General features: G+C 41.1%; 2 protein-coding genes across 2 annotated transcripts in view; both read right to left on the reverse strand.

The window, feature by feature from the left end:
- Nucleotides 1-1,232, reverse strand: part of LOC136844093 (craniofacial development protein 2-like) — a 1,409-nt gene extending 177 nt beyond the window's left edge. Inside the window, exon 1 of the mRNA XM_067113107.1 lies at nt 397-1,232. Coding sequence (XP_066969208.1) covers nt 397-1,232 — 836 coding nt within the window. The remainder of the gene's footprint in view (nt 1-396) is intronic.
- Nucleotides 1,233-1,711: 479 nt separating this feature from the next.
- LOC136844094 (uncharacterized) lies at nt 1,712-4,069 on the reverse strand. The gene is made up of 3 exons (XM_067113108.1): nt 3,849-4,069; nt 3,670-3,807; nt 1,712-2,018 (listed from the first exon to the last, which is right to left on the reverse strand). Exons 1-3 carry the CDS (start codon nt 4,067-4,069, stop codon nt 1,712-1,714), a joined length of 666 nt encoding a protein of 221 aa, XP_066969209.1.
- Nucleotides 4,070-17,500: the final 13,431 nt, after the last annotated feature.

Consider the following 17,500-nt stretch of genomic DNA (forward strand, 5'->3'; position numbering starts at 1 on the left):
ATTTCAAAATACTCGCTTCATCGACTTTTAATTTCCTCCTCTTTTGTTAGAATCTTACCATTTCCATCTTTAATTTGCTTAATGTGTGTGAGGTCTTTTGTTGCTTTGTCTCTAGCTTTGGCTATCCTGTGGATGTTTCTTTGGCCCTCCGGTGTGTCAACATTCTCATACAAATCATTGAAAGCAGCAGCCTTGGCTCTGGCAACTTATTGTTTTGCAACTTTCTTTGCTTCTTTTGATATTTGCTCATTTTCTTCTGTTTTGTGTTTATCATAGTTCTTTTGGGATTCTTTCTTTTTCTTGATCTTGTCTTGTGTGTCTTTATTCCACCAACAACTTTCTTTATCTTTTGGGGGACCTTTGCCTGATGTTTTGCCTAAAATTTCCTCCCCATACCTTAGGATCACATTGCTGTTAAACTCCCACCAATCATTTACATCATCTTCCAACTTTATTTCTCTCAGAACATTCTCCTTAAACCTAGATCTCAACTCCACATTTTCTGCCTTCTCTAGCTCCCACCATTTGATCTTAGGGTTACTTTTCCTCTTTCCCTTTGTCCCTTTTTGAATTGAAAGGTCCACAGCCACCAGCTTATGTTGTTGGCCAACATTCTCTCCATATATCACTTTACAATCCTTTACTTCCTTAAGGTGTTGTCTCCTACAGAGCAGAAAATCAATTTGACCATCTCTTCCACCACTTCTATATGTCACATAATCTTTCTTCATAAAGAACGAATTAATTAGTGCCATATCAAATGCCACTGCAAAGTCTATAATGCCTTCGCCTTCTTCGTTCCTCTCCCCCATTCCTAGTCCTCCATGGATTCTTGAAGTCACTCTTCTATCTGTACCTATATGTCCATTCAAGTCTCCACCCAATACAACTCTCTCTTCCTCTGAGATTGATGTTAATACTTCGTCCAACTCCCGCCAAAACATTGACATCTCTTCCTCATCACATCCAGCTTGTGGGGCATAAGCACTTATCACATTTAGGACTTCTTCTGATAACATTAATTTGACCTTCATTATCCGACTACCACTTCTTTTGACTTCTACCACTTTTTCCTTCAGTTCACTGTTTACAATGATGCCTACTCCACTTCTACCATTCTCCTCTGCTCCACTGTACAGGAGCTTACATCCTCTTCTTATTTCCTTTGCCTTGTTCCCTCTCCATCTTGTTTCTTGCACACACAAGATGTCAACTCTCCTCGTATTCATCATCTCCGCCACCTCTCTACTCTTTCCTTTCATACTTTAAGAGGTGCAAAAAATGAGCAGGTGAAAGAGAACTGCTAATTTTTTCATGATCCAGGCGGTTTATATAGCGGCAGACTGGCGTCACACCGCGGAATACAATGGGAGCCTCAGTGACCTGAGGTCGATAATAAATAACAATAAATACAGCGATCAAGTACACTTTACAATGTGAAAATAGACAAGTGAAATTGGATACAATCTTGATGCCTGTGAAAGAAGAAACAAGAAACATACGATACACAATGATTGATAACAGGTAAACAAATATATACATAGTTTAAATGATTGAATTTACGTGACCTGCCACGTTAGGCGTGACTAATTGTAGAGACAAAGAAAATGGGATGTCTCCACAGAAAACTTGCTCAGCAGAGACCTTACAAATGACTTTACAGATGACTTTACAAATACTCCCCTCCCCCCAAGACGTGGGTAACGTCTGATTAGTCGGCGTATCTGCTGGGGCGCTGAAGGGTGCCACAGCTGTGTGAGGACATCGGGGGAACACCCTCTGTGTGGGGGTGCCTGACTGCGGGTGTGGGTGGGCTTTTTCGGGGGAGGCCGTGTGCCCTCCCCTTAAGAGGGCCTGGCTGTGGCGAAGGCTGACCAGGTGGAGGGTGCAATGCGGTGACTTCTGTGTCCTCCTCCAGGAGGGCGGGCTTGACCCGGTCTATTGACACCCAATCGTTCCTCCCGTGAAGTGCGAGCAGGAACACCTTATTGTTCCGCTCCAGCATGCGGAAGGGTCCCCTGTAGGCAAGGGTGGCAGTACGGTACGGTATGGAAAAAATATTGTAATTCTGATAGCTTAAAAATATCGTTCCGTAATTTTGTACTGTACCTAAAGAACCGTACCGTACTGGTACGATAAAAGAAAATTTCGTTCCGTAATTTCGTACCTGATTTCGTACCTCTGCCATTACATTTCTGTGAAAATTTATCAATAATATTATCCTTGCAAACAATTCCTCCTCCAGTTTCAATACTCACTTAGGCTACTATATTAAGCTTTTTAACTTTTTTGCAATTAGTGGAGATTACTATAAATATGTTAAGTATGTGTGTGTGTGTGTGTCAGAGAGAGAGAGATTTACTATATTTTTATTTTCGAGTAGGTTTACCATTTTATTACATTCTGGCACTCTTTAGAGCCAGAGGTGAAGCAAGGCTGCAAAACTTTGTTAGGCATACAATTATTTTTGCTCCTGTTAGCATGTGCAGCCCTTTTGAACCTACATATAATATACACATTTGCATTTTTATCATAGAATTGTAATTAATCAAAGCAATTAACCTATAATAGGCTACAATAATAGGAAATACTAAAGAGATGTCAACATTGGCCTCGTACTTTATTATGAATGGACTATAACTTCCACAGATACATAAACAAAAACTTCATTATCATCATTCACCTATTTTTTAAAATGAACATTAATTCACATTAATAAACATAAGTCTTTTGATAATATTTTTGGGTGTAGAGATATCATTTAAAAAAAAATTAGCATTCACCTACAGATAAACAAAAAGGTTCAGTATTTTCAATCATTGTTCTTTTAAGTAAAAATTGAATCTCACATCCATAAACTGGTCCTTTGATTATTTATTAGGTGTTGCAACGCAGGAACATAACAGATTCAACTATATCCTCTTTGAGCCCTAGCTGAAGTTCATCAAGGATATACCGTGAACCTGAAAAAGTACGCTCTACACTAGCCTGAGCTAAGTGACAGGAAGAGCCACTGCCACTTCGGCCAGTTCCTTCAAGTCTCGATGTGGATGACATTGCCACCATATGAAAATGTCTACATTCCTATCACCTTGCTTACAGCTGCCAAAGTTCTGTACCGCTTGCTTAATGTCATGTATGCCAGTGCTTACTTGCTCACAGGCTTCATTGTTTTTGTCACTTGCATTCAAAGCTGATCAATCACATCTATGTTTTCACCTGTCCTGTCCTCGACATGCAGACAGTGTTCCTTGTTGTCAGAAAGTATTGCATCATGCATTATTGCCTTGTTTACCTCTTTTTCTATTTAATCTTTTTAGCTATATTAAATATGATCTTTCCCAATAATCAAATTTGAATGCCAATTTCCTTAGTATTTCCTTAAAATCTGTCGAGTTCCTGTGAATTTCCTTAAAATTTGAATTTCCTGGAAAGACAAGGTTCATCTTAAAACATTCGTCAGGGAAAAAAATGAGGTTACCCTATCAAAAAGTCAATATTTGTCATCAAGTTTATCCGGGATGTGGGCAGACACATTGGAATAAATAAGTATGGAATGAGTACGGAAAAGGTACGGAAAAAATAACATAATTTCGTACCATACCGTACTTAAAAAGTAATATAGTACCGTAATTTCGTACCGTTCTTGCAGGTGGAAAAATACCATACCATACCGTAATTCCGTACCATACCGTACCGTACTGCCACCCTTGCTTGTAGGGCCTGGTCAGTGGCGGGCAGACAGCGTCATCCCTGACGAAGACGTGGGTGGTGGAGGCCAGCCCGGGCGGCGTGAAGGTGGCCGACCTGTCGGTGTATGTCCACTTGCAGGGGGAAAACTTGCCAACTTTGTCGCGAAGCCTCTGGACCAATGGGTTGTGGCGATCCTCTGTCGCAAGCTCGCCCGAACCACGAGGGACTCGCCGTAGGTTTTCTCAGTCGTGGAAGGGGCGCCGTCGGCCCTGGGGGCAGTTCTCAACCTGAAGAGGACCCATGGCAGCTGGTGCTTCCAGTCCTCAGCATTGCAACGGGCCATAAGGGACGCCTTCAGGGCGCTTGACAAAGCCATTGTCCACTGGGTTGTAGGCCGCGGTGATGTGATGTGTTGTCCCCAGCAGCTGAGCCAGGGCGGACCACAATTTGGGCAGGAAGGTGGGAACCCTGTCAGTTGTGATGTGTTCTGGGACACCGAAGCGGCTGATCCAACTGGAGAGCAGGGCCTCGGCACATGCGCTGGCTTCTTGCATTGGCGTGGCTTCGGGCCACCGCGTTGAGTGGTCTACCACCATCAGGGGGTATCTGGACCCGCCTGATGGGGGAAGGGGCCCGATGACATCGATGTGAATGTGGCCGAAGCGTCACTCTGGCTGCAGGAACTCTCCTACCCCGGACTCGGTGTGACATCCCACCTTGCTGGTTTGGCACTGCAGGCACTGCCTTGCCCAGGTTCTCGTGTCCTTTTGCACTCCGTGCCAGATGAACTTCCCTGACAGCAGCTTGGCCGTCGTCCTGCCGGAGGGGTGTGAGAGGCCGTGGATGATGTCGAATACCTGGCAGCAGCAGGAGGCTGGCATCAGGGGGTGGGGCTGGCCGGTACTGACGTCGCAGAGCAGACTTGGGCCCCCGGGGGCGAGGGCCACGTCCCGCCACTCCAGGGATATGATGGCGGTGTGGTAGGCTGGGGTCTCTGGGTCGGCAGCCTGCTCCCTGGCGAGGTCTTCGCAGTTGATCCCGAGCTGCACCGCGTTTAGCTCGACTCTGGAAAGGGCGTCCGCCACAGGGTTCTTCCTGCCAGGGAGGTACTTGATGGAGCAGGTGAACTCGGCGATGGCCGAGAGATGCCGCTGCTGCCTGGAAGACCATGCTTCCCCCTGCTTGGTGAAGGCGTGTACCAGCAGCTGGTGGTCCATGTAGATTGTGAAGGGCGTGCCCTCCAAGACGAACTTGAAGTGTCGGACTACACGGTATACTGCGCAGAGTTCCCTGTCGAAGGTGCTGTAGCGGGCCTCTGGAGCGTTGAACTTCTTGCTGAATAATGTGATGGGCTGCGGGGCTCCGTCGATGACCTGCTCCAAGGCAGCACCACAGGTGACGTTGCTGGCATCCGTTGTCAGCTGGAGGGGTGCGTTGGGATCCTGGTGGGCCAAGGCAGTTGCCTCGGCGAGGGCGGCCTTCGTCAGGGAGAAGGCCAGCTGCTGGCTGGGTCCCCACAACAAGGACTTTGGTTGGCCTTTCAGAGTTTACGTCAGGGGGGCCGTGATGTGTGCGACCCCGAGCATGAACCTCCTGTAGTAGTTCACCATCCCGAGGGACTCCTGGACGGCCTTGACGGAGGTGGGGATGGGGAACCTGGTGACAGCTGCGACTTTGGATGTGAGCGGGCGGACACCCTCCTGGGATACCTCGTGGCCCAGGAAGTCGGCTTTTTGGACGCCGAAGATGCACTTGTCAAAACGTACGATGAGGCCGTTCTCCTGTAAGCGCTGCAGGACTGCCCGGATGTGTTTCTGGTGCTCATTGTGGGACCTGGAAAATATAAGGATATCATCTACGTAGCAGACGCAGAACTTCAGGTCCCCAGGATGCTGTCCATGAGCCGCTGGAAGGTCGCCCTGGCGTTCCTCAGGCTGAAGGTGGAGAAGGCAAACACGTAGGACCCAAAAGGCATGATGATGGCAGTCTTTGGTATGTCCTCTGGTGTGACTGGTACCTGAAAATAGGATTTCAAGAGATCCAACTTAGTGAATATTTTGGCCCCATGGAAGGAAGCGTGAGGTCCTGCATGTTTGGCAGGGGGTAATGGTCAGGTTCCGTTGAGAGGTTAAGCCGCCTGTAGTCGCCACAGGGTCTCCAGGAGCTGTCCGGTTTATGCACCGTGTGGAGGGGGAAGCCCACGGACTGGAGGCCTTCTTGCAGATTCCCATCCACTCCATTTCGGCGAATGCGTTCTTGGCCTCCTGAAGGCGCCGCGGGGGAAGCCTCCGGAACCTCGCATGTGCAGGGGGGCCCTTTGTCTTTATGTGATGATATATGCCATGTTTGGCTGGGGCCCCGGGGACTTGGCGGAGCTCGGGCCTGAAAACGTCCGGGAACTCCGTCAGCAGCTGTGAGTACTGGTGATGGGTGGCGGAGCAGATGGTTGCCGCCTTGGGTCCCATTGCCAATGGGAGAGACTGGCAGGAGTCAGTGTCGAGGAGGCGCTTCCGACTGACGTCAACTGCCAGCCCGAAGTGAGCAAGGAAATCCGAACCCAGGAGCGGGGTCCTTACGTCCGAGACGACGAAGTCCTAGGAATATCTCCAGCCAAGGATGGAGATCGACAGGGGCCTGGTGCCGTAGGAGGGGATGGGGTACCCGTTGGTGGCCGTCAGGAAGGCAGTCGGGTCCGGTTCTCGCTTGAGGTCCTCTCTGGATGCTGGGAAGATTGATCTAACGGCCCCCTTGTCAACCAGCAACATCCTGCCGGAAACGGTGCCGTAGACGTAGAAGCCTGCTGGTTCTGGGCCCCTGGGTTCTTTTGCTGCCATGGCGGCCTGTCCTGCTGGCCGCCACCTCCCCCATTTTTTTGAACAGGCGAATGAACAGGGCGGCAGGTAGTTCCGGGCGTCCATGCTAAACCGCCTGTGGTAGTGGCAAAGCCCTGGAGAATTCCGCCTGTTTTGAGGTGCTGGGCGCCTCCTGGTGACGACGTTGACCTCCTGCTCTGCGCCTTCCTCCTGCTGGATGGTGCTGACTGGTAGTGCGGGTGCTGGTAACCGCTTCGTTGCCCTCACGGAGTCCGACAGGTTCTGCACTGTGCGGATCAGGTCGTCGAGGGACATGGCCCAGGATTTGCGTCTGGACCTCCAGGAGGAGCTGACAAAGAAGGAGCTCCCACGACAGGCTTATTTCGTTTTGTTTTCCGGTGCCGTCGGTGTCTGGGAGGGTGAGGAGGTCTTGTATCATGCCCCATGACTCCATGATGCTCTGATCCTGCCGCGGGATGACCTTACCTCACAGACCTTACAGTTAGTTCAGGCTGCCCCAGGTCCCTCAGTGTGAGGCACCTCTGATGTCTACCAGAGAATTGCTAAGACATCTTCTGGTATATTTTGCATCTTCCAGTCTTGGTTGGTCCGGGATGCATCTTAGATATTTGTCGAGCTTATTCTTAAACACATCTACGTTCACTCCTGATATGTTTCTCAGATAAACTGGTAGCGCATTGAATAGACGCTGCATTATCGATGCTGGTGCATGGTGGATTCATATCCTGTGTGCTTTCCTTAGTTTTCCTGGTATAGTTTTGGGCACTATTAATCTACCTCTGCTTGCTCTTTCTGATATTTTTAGCTCCATGATGTTTTCAGTAATTCCTTCTATCTGTTTCCATGCCTGGATAATCATATAGCATTCTCTTCTCCTTTCAAGACTATATAAATTCAAGAACTGTAGTCTTTCCCAGTAGTCAAGGTCCTTAACTTCTTCTATTCTAGCTGTAAAGGACCTTTGTACACTCTCTATTTGAGCAATATCCTTTTGATAGTGTGGGTACCATATTATATTGCAATATTCAAGTGGACTACGTACCTACGTTTTATAAAGCATAATCATGTGTTCGGCTTTTCTTGTTTTGAAGTGCTGGAACAACATTCCCATTTTTGCTTTGTATTTTTGCCAATAGTATTGCTATTTGGTCATTGCATAACATATTCCTATTCAAGGTCTTTAACTGCTTCCTTATTTGTGATTGTCTCATTATCAGGTCCTTTATATGCATATAGCATTCGTTCTTTATCGCCATAGTTTACTGATTCAAATTTATCAGAGTTAAATACCATCCTATTTACCTCTGCCCATTTATATATATTGTTTAGGTCTCTTTGTAGCGAGTTCCTATCTTCATCACAATTAATCTCTACTTATTCTTGTGTCATCAGCGAAACTTCTCACTGCCGAGTCCTTAAAATTACTGTCTATGTCTGCAATCATAATCACAAACAGCAGTGCAGCTAAGAGAGGACCTTGTGGCACACTGGATATTACCGTAGCTTCATCCGATTTCTCATTGTCAGCAATCATTATCTGTTTTCTGTTTTGCAAAAATTCTTTTATCCATCTTCCTGCTTTATCCACAATGTTATGTTTTCTCATTTTTTTCACTAATATATTATGGTCTACCTTGTCAAAAGCTTTTGCAAGGTCTAGGTAAACCACATCTGTATCTTTTTCGTTTATCATATTTTTATATATGCTTTCATGGTGGACTAACAGTTGAGTTTGTGTACTTCTTCCGGGTACAAAACCATGATGTCCTATATTAAATGTTTCATTATATATTTTTTCATTACCCTTTCGTAAACTTTCATAATATGAGATGTCAGACTCACAGGCCTATAATTACTTGCCTCTAGTCTTGATCCACCTTTGAAAGTTGGGGTAATATACACTAATTTATGCTCATCATAAATCTTGCCTGTATCTATGCTTTGTCTTAATAATATTGCGAGCGGCTTTGCAGTTGAATGAACCACTTTTTTTAACAAAATGGCAGGAACACCATCAGGTCCTGCTGCTGATCCATTTTTAATCTCATTAATAGCCTGCATAATATCGACTTCAGTAATATCTATGCCTGATAAATATTCACTATTTTCATCTCTTATTTCTGTATCATTATCTTCATTATCAATTTTAGGTGTGAATTCACTCTTATATCTTTCTGCTAATGTTACATATATCCTTTTTTTCATTTGTTAATCGCCCTTCAATTCTTAGAGGGCCTATTTCTACTCTTATTTTATTCATCCTTTTTGCATGTGAGTAAAAAATTTTGGGGTTTTGTTTGATATTTTGTAGGGTCCTTTCTTCTAGGTCCTGATTTTCTTTTTCTTTTCACTGTATAATCTTTTGTTCTGCATTTTCTATCGTACTTTTTAGCTCCATCACTTTCCACGCATTCTTTTCTTTTGCAAGACCTTTTTTCCACTTTCTGATTTTCTGGAACAAGATCCTTCTGTCTCTTCGTATGCGTGACTGATGTTTACTTTTCTTCTTCAGTATATATTTTTCCAGTATTTCCTCTAATATTTTATATAATATATCTGTATTTACCTGTATATTATCACTTACAAATATGTTTTCCCAGTCTTTGTTTAATTCTTCATTTACTTTTGACCAATTTATATTCTTACTATAGAAATTGTATTTTCCATATCCTTCCCATTTTCTCTTCTCTTGCTTATCTCTCTTTTCATGTGCTTTGAAACGAACTGTTAATTCTATGACATTATGGTCCAAAATACTTGTATTATACACTATTCCTTTAACATAGTTCACCTTGTTCATACTTACTAGGTCTAAAATATTATCCTTTCTTGTTGGTAGGTGATTTATTTGCTGAATGTTATGTTCTAGTAGCATATCTAATCGCTTTTCAAATTGCCTCCTATCTTCTGCGCTACTATTACTCTCCTTTTTATATGTATAAATACAACCAGTCTCCTATTCGTTCTTTCCAATCTACGAAAGGAAAGTTAAAGTCTCCAGATAGGAGTAGAGTCCAGTCTTTGTGATTTCTACATATAGCATCTAATTTGCCAATTATTATGTCACTCTTTAGTATTCGGGGGTCTGTATATTAGAATGTTTACTAATTTTTCAGATTCAAATTCTACTGCAATTAATTCACATTCTGTGTTACTATATTTCTAACAGATTTTTCCTTGATTTACGTCTCTCCCATATATTGCGGTTCCCCTTTGATTCCAATTTTTTTCTATCTGATCTATAAGTTTGGAAACCCTTTATCTGATCATCATTACCAGTCTCTTGTGAGTACCAGGTTTCGCTTATATTCATTATATCTATTTTTTCAGTTTGGGTTAGTTCTTCTAAGAACTCTATCTTTCTTTTTGAGTTACTCGAAACTAAACTCTGTGAATTCATCACTATGATGGTTTGCGTTTTATCCCCATTCTCTAATATGGGTAATAATAAGGATTTTCTCATGTCTCTTTCCTGCTTTGATATGTTGTTCTTTTGAACTTCATTTCCATAACTTCGGACATTTAAAAATCCAACTTTTCCAAAATAGTTGATCTTCCATCTTCATAATTATTCATTTTGTGTTTGTATCTGCACCTATCTCCATATCTGCACCATCCATTTGCATCGTAGATACATTGGTTTGTTGCACTGTACCTGGGTGCTGATGCCTCATATCGTGGTGCTGACATTTCATAACATGGTGCTGGCTTGCTTTTTTCCTTCGTCACATACTCTTTATTCTTCCCTTTGTTTGTTTCCTTTTTACTTTGATTTTTTATATGTATTTGCTTTTGATTTTCGTTCTTCATGGCAACAGGATGCATGTATCTGCATTTTTTGTTGAATTTGCAACCTTTTCCTTCTTCCAGGTTCCGACATACTTTTGGATGTAGATCAGGGCAGACTGAATGTGATTACTATCATTGAACTGATTATGTCTGTGGGTGGTTGTGAAATATCATTGGATTGTAGACAGACTCCGACAGAATGTGACTTTAGACAGTTCCTGCAGAGATTACCACACATTGGAGTCCACAGTACTCTTCCTGCTGTGTTTTACAAGGAGTATGCAGTTACAATGATGTGCCGAGCAACAAATTCGACGTATTCGTTCTTCAAGAAGTCAAGCTGTTTTGATGCTGCATGCGTGTGATGTCACGGAATTTCGTACTTAGCGTGCTGTATTCAACAGTTCGAGGAAGATAATTATGCGTCATCGCATAGCGAGCATTGGTAGTGGAGGTACTGCCAAGGTGCCAATGGCGGTTCCACCGTTGGAGAAGACATTGACGATTCGTGATGTTTCAGTATCAGGAATATATTATGCCGACAATTTTAGTGTCTTAATAGCTATTTACTGATAATTCTTGTTGTGGGAGTAGTAAAACTTATTCGTGTTTGTAAGATTACATGTAAAGGCTCTAAGAACACAACCCCAGTGACTTTGGAAGTGCGTCATGAGAGCAGTCCTTAAAGCTGCAGTGCAGTAGACATTGCTAGTGAGCATGTCTATTCTGTTATGTTTTATACATATGCTTTGTTTGGTTTGCCGTTAAGGAGAAGCGAGACGCTCTTATGTAGTGGCCAGAGCTCTATTTCAGAAAATATGGCTGCTACAAGTTTTAAAGGACACATATATGCATTTCATAGCTTCAATGCTTTAAGATGTGATGAAAAATTTATGGAGTCAGATGGAGTAGATTAGAGGCTCAATTAAAATCTTTGTGTTCAACAAATAGTTTGCAGTTCCTCAACCAATATTGACAGTCAGGTGATCTTCAAGTGTTATGTATATTCGTGAGTACGTGCGTTAATTTGATCTAGATTGTGCCAAAATCTGCCCTAAAAGTGAGTTTGATCGTTCATTAACGTGATAGAACTGCAGTTGTCTAGACGTAGCTTTGGAGAGGATCCAGGCTTTGAATCAGCAGATAAGGTAGAGTTTGAAATCTCTGTTTTTATGGGAGAAAATTGAACTTGTGATTTTTGCTATGATTTTCTAATCATTATGAACTTTTGAACTGGTGTAGGAGATTTAATATGAATATTCACCTCTTTTTGTATTATTGTTTTGTCATGTTACATTTGCCATATCTTGGCACAGCCATTTTACACTTTCCATTATTGTGTTTTGCATTTTCATATATTTTTAGAGTTTTCTATCATATTTAATTCTTAGACAGATGTCTGTGGACAGATGTCAGTGGATAGTGTGGACTATTTCGAATAACATGTAGTGAACTGCTTTTGACATGACTAGTTATTGATTTGGGGAGTATGTGTGAGTTTGGATATTTTCAGGCTATTAGCCATAGTGAGACTTCTTTAATCAGAAGTGTTTTACAGTTCAGAGTTTAGTTATCTAACTCGATATTTCATTTATTATGCATTTTAATCTTTGCTTTGTTTTATTCATTTCTTGTTGGGTTATTTGAATAATAAACCTATTTTTGTAGAAACTATTGCGTTTCTTCAAATAGTCCATTCCCCAATTGATTTGTGGTGAGAATGGCGAGATTACGATTGGGTGAACGGAGAAAGCGATGAGAGAGAGAGAGAGAGAGGCGATACACAGAGAGAGAGAGAGAGAGAGAGGTGATACGGTGAGAGAGAGAGAGAGAGAGAGAGAGAGAGAGAGAGAGAGAGAGAGAGGAGAAAAATAGATGTAAGTGTTGCCGTGAGCGAACGTTCATACGCCTCCGTTCCATGAATAAAGATCGTTGGAGCACGTTACGTACACTTTCAAAAGAGTGTTAATTCTGTCCTCGTTACAGAATGTAATGGTGGCAGCCGTGTCTGAATGAAATGGCAGCAGCGGGTGTCTTTTGATTTTAAATGGTGGCAGCATGATTTTGATGTCTTTAATGATGGCGAAAGAGGGAGATTGCTAATAGACTAATTGGTAACGTTGATGCCCAAGGCATAGGCGACTTCACCTAAGAGCTAAGGCGACGGGTCAGTGTTGAATGACTGAGTAGGTGGAAGTGATTCTGCGATGTGAAATCACGGGAACCTTTCCTCTTTTTTCCGTTTCTATTCGAGTACTGGGAGTGGGGAGTTGTGAAATAGATCTGGTTGATCTCTAGAGCAATTTTGGGGTTAACAAAATACCCAAATAAGTGTGAATGAGCGTTGTGAGTTAATTACATAAGTGATTCAACTAAACAGCGGCTGGGTGTCTTTTTTGCTTAGCTATGCAGGGTGACGTCACAGGTTAGCAAGTTGAAGATAGGTACTTCGTTTTTCTGTTTCAAAATTGGTAAGTACACATTCTCGTAGATTGCGCAGAAACGCCGTTTTCTATTCTCCTTTTTAGAGGGTAACTGTACCTTTCTCTAGTGTTCTTTTGGTTTCTCTTTTTTTATGTTGTTATTTACGCTCCAGGGGCGTGTGATTACTCACAAAATGCCGGACGATGCATAAACACATCCCAATCAATTGTGGTGCATAAAGTGACGAACACATTTGTGCGGGAATTACAAATTTTAAAGGGTTGAGAGTGGATGGAAAGCCAACCCCAAAATATAGAAACTTTCATTGAGTCAGTGAACAATTATCTGAATTTGAGAGAAAATTGCAGAATGGCGCTGAGAAGCTTTAGCAAGCTAAATCATTTCTGGATTTAGATAAAGGAGATATTGAAAGCGAGCACGCAGTTTGGGTTAGAAGGTGCAAAACTTGGAATGAACTGCAGAAATTTCTACGAGCTACTTATGGCGAGGAGTTCAACGTGAATGCGCAGTTGAATTTGCGAGAGTTTCTCAAAATAAGAGAAGGGCAATGATTCTAGTCACATACAGTGCGAATTTATTTGATGCAGTAGTTGAGTTAAAGAAATCTATAATAGGCTCTCCATGGGTAACTGGAAATAATATCTCATAGATAATTTGAAAGATTGTTACGCTTTGCCTTGCCTTTTAACGTCAGTCCCAGATCATGGTGTAGATAGTTTTGATAAGAGAATTGATCAGGATACAGATGAATCCTTTTTGTTTTGCCTGAATTAACAAAAATCTGTAAAATGCCCGACACTGGACAGTAGTTTTTGTACGGGGAGGTGCAAAAATATCAGCTGCAGTGTCCAAACCACAGAATAATGATGATCGCTGCATTCGGAAATGATGCAACTTAGCGAGAAGATATGTGCCGCAGTAGAATCGAAGAAAATTCCAGAGATCAGTCACAACGATACGTTGTTTTAATTGTGATAAAATAGGCCATAGTAAATCAAATTGCAGAGTGAGATATTGTTCAGTTTGCAAATCTTCAGATCATGGATGGAGATTTTGCCCAGCCACGAAAGAGTAGAATTATTCAGGAAGTCACGGGAGGTTTTTCTAGATATGACAGGAGAATTCCACATGATGCAAGTTCTAGATACACAAAGGAACAGCAGAATTTTCACAAGATAAAGTTCGAAAACAGACACGGATAATGACTAATCAGGTCGTAGAGTCACTGGGAGCCTAGGCGATTATTAGTGGATTCTAATGGCATAATGAAATTCATATTTTCATTGATTCTGTTAGCTCAGTTAACCAGTAAATGCTGACCTTTTTCACTCGAGGTTTCCAGAGTGCAAATTAGTCCCTTCTAGTGAGACAGTGTGTGATGTACAAGCGAGGAAACTGAATATTTTAGGTTCGTCATTTCTTACGCTTTGTATCAGTGGAAAGACAATAGTAGAATCATTTTTGGTCATAGAAGAGTTAGCCTTAGGTGAAATGGTTTGCTAGGACACACAGCACTTCATGCACGACATAACATCAGCATTCTTCACAGGAGTTCAGGGGATTACAATAGGTGAGTCGGGTTGTTTTGTTCCATATATACACAGGAAAGAAACTTGTGAGAAACCTAAGACACAGTCGAACTTATGTGTAACACATTCATTAGAGAGTGAAGATATTCATGAAGATCTTTCAAAGGATTTTGTTGGAAGATATTGAATTGCAACCGCGAGTTCCTACATTAGTTAAAATTATTAAGCTGAAAGAAAAGTTTCCTTCTCAAGTGTGCGTTGTTGAGGAACCGAGAAATTCAAAGACGTTGTGAGTACGGTGTCAGTGGGCCAAATTTCAGTATGGCGTGACTTCAGTAGAATTAGTTAGCTATCAAGACTCCCAGTGAAAAATATCACAAGGGTACTTATGTAATTGATTTTTGAAGAGTTTAAGGAAGAGCATAAATTAGTGAGTTTTGTGGAGACAGGAATATGTTTCCTAACGAGGCAACAGTTCCGAAGTCAGGTTCTACTTGAACACTTGGCTGAGATTGATTATCCTGAGTATTCAGATAAAGTAGAAAGTGTTGAAAGAATATCTAGATATCATTGCTTTGAAGGGAGATAAATTAGGAGTTACAGATGTTTTAGAACATTCAATCCGCCTAGAAAAGTACAAATCCATATATGTTCATATATTGTTCTAAAACTTCAAAACGAATAAAAATCATTATAATGAGAAATAAATCACAAGTGCGGTGTATTTTTCCATACGTCGTTCTTATAGACAAGCACGACGTCCAATGGTTATTTTTTGTTTGTTTGGTGGTCCTCTACCTATACCCTGCATAACCCTCTACTCTTTTTCTTTGACTTTACCTCTTAATTTAATAACAGTACAAAAGATACGTTTAACCTCTTTTTCTTCCTCTTATTTTAAGTCTTCTTTATTCCCCTGCGACTCCTTTCAGGAACGTCATGTTTGACCATTTGCTTCTAAATATCACCATACTGGGAACATCACTTTACACATCGACATTTTATGGAATCATCCATCCTGAAAATGTGAGCTTTCTTTATCTTGTATAATTTAAGACCAATGACCATGGTTACTTTCCTGCTTGGCTTTTGACCTCAAAGAATGAGCTTCCACATGGCCTTGACCTCATTTTGCACACTGTCATTTTTAGGAAAATTATGTAAGTCAAAGATGAAGTTTGTCTTGCATGTTTCGGAAGCTATGAAAAAGGATGATTTTTTTTATTACCTTAACCTTTTTTCTTTGACCTCACTTGACCCACTGACAATAATAGTGGGTTCCCAATGACAATATTAGTGGGTTATATTTGCTAAATATGAAATTTGATCTTGTATCTTGTTTTTCAAATTAACCATTAATCTCTGTGTTAAAATTGTCTTGAACTCACTGATTTTATTACATATACATATACGATATGACGTCTTTATATCGTATAATTCAACATTATGGCCAAAGTTTAACTCTTATTTGAACTTTGACCCATGAAAGGCAACATTTCGAAAACAATCACCTGTAACTTTTTCCGTAAACATGTTAACAAACAGTCAAACAAACAAGGTAACGAAAATGTAACTTCGTTTCTTTATTCCAATATAAATCACACCAACTTCAGTATCACCGAATGTATCATCGAAAAAGAGGATTAATACATAGTTTGCAAGAACTCGATTGCCCTAGAATTAAAAGATATAACTATTTACTAGGATAATTTTCAAAATTATATAAAAAAAATATATGTAATAACGTACACGAACAAACCTCATTTACAGTTATGATAACATATATTTAATATTACTTGTAAGGTTTTGAGTAAAAATATACTTAACATTTTCTGAATAGGTAGAACAAGGTGCTAAGCCGTCATTTCGTGAAATATACAGCACACCCACGCCTCTGTGTGCGTCACCCAAGATATCGTCACCTAAAGTGTAACAAAAAAGAACATGTGCAAGTTATATATAGTCGACGAGTGCTGTCTTTTGATTTATTCATGGAATCGATTACTCTGCCAAAGGCTGTGGCCAATGAAGCTCTTTATTTGCAGCCTTGACCTACATTAATAAAAGAATGATAAAACGGAGGAAAATAACAAGCAGGAAAAGCAGGACGTTGTTACTATATCTTATATTGTCCGACAATACATGAATTCTGGCCATGAATTGTGGTAAACCGAAGAATATTATACCATCTTATAATAAAGGCATTTGTTCACTAAAACTGTCTTTGTCTTAAAAGTGTTATCAGAAATTATCCAGTCAGTTAATGTTTTTTTTTTTATATAGTTTTGCTATTTATATCTGCATGTGTGCGAAGGTTTTTGTTTTTAGTATCATACGAAAAAATGAGTAGTGCTATGGGTCTTTTTGCTTATTTGAAGATCCACTATACTCCATGAAATCAGGTCAAATTTGATGTGTATCTGATCTAGATCTTGATTCACCATTATTTTATAACTTTATTTAATTTACGGTCCTTGGGGTGTATCAAACGAAAACATTACCGCGATGTTCTTCAAAGAAGCTGTAAACTGGTTCATGGATACAACCCAGTACCCTAACTAGAGCTGATGTCACTCGAAGCAGCCTGCACACCCACGCTCACCTAGTGACGTCATTGATGAAGCATGAATAAGGCACAAGCATTTAAGAAACTAAGCTAATCGCCTTGACAGATCTTTATATTGATTGATTGCATTTTCAAGTTCATTTGGAAGTCTACTACATCTTTTGGTATTTTTTATACATTTTGCATTGTCTTCTGTCAAGTCTTGTCCTTATATTGTAAATCTTTCCCCAAAAAAAATTATTGCAAAAAATAATACGTTACGTACCAAGTGTCGACAGGGCCAGCCAGGTGTCAGTTTCAAGGACAGGACGTTGCGTCATCACCAGTCCTGGAATAGGTGTTCCGTTCTTTAAATGTCAGTCATCGTCAAAATGATCGACTGATGATAAGTCACCGAGAAAGATTTTGTAGATGTTCATCTTAGTGGCTCTTTATTATTATTATTATTATTATTATTATTATTATTATTATTATTATTATTATTATTATTTTAAAAAACCTTGACATAAGGCTGCATTTTATTTTATTATTTCTTTACCACATACTTTTCAACTTTTTAACGGTGATTCTTTGAATGGGCATAACACACAGACACACATAAACAATATTTCCGCGTTTTATTTTTATTCCTTATCGTGACGAAC

Source organism: Macrobrachium rosenbergii, chromosome 12 (genome assembly GCF_040412425.1).
Source record: "Macrobrachium rosenbergii isolate ZJJX-2024 chromosome 12, ASM4041242v1, whole genome shotgun sequence".
Classification (NCBI taxonomy): domain Eukaryota; kingdom Metazoa; phylum Arthropoda; class Malacostraca; order Decapoda; family Palaemonidae; genus Macrobrachium; species Macrobrachium rosenbergii.

What these genes read in the sequence shown, in the direction of transcription:
- LOC136844094 (XM_067113108.1), bottom strand. Translation starts at nt 4,069, where the DNA reads ATGGCTTTGTCAAGCGCCCTGAAGGCGTCCCTTATGGCCCGTTGCAAT. An exon ending in TCCAGAGGCTTCGCGACAAA is followed by an intron (nt 3,808 to 3,848) that starts GTTGGCAAGTTT and finishes ATACACCGACAG; the next exon opens with GTCGGCCACCTTCACGCCGC. An exon ending in TGGTACGGAATTACGGTATG is followed by an intron (nt 2,019 to 3,669) that starts GTATGGTATTTT and finishes CCTTGCCTACAG; the next exon opens with GGGACCCTTCCGCATGCTGG.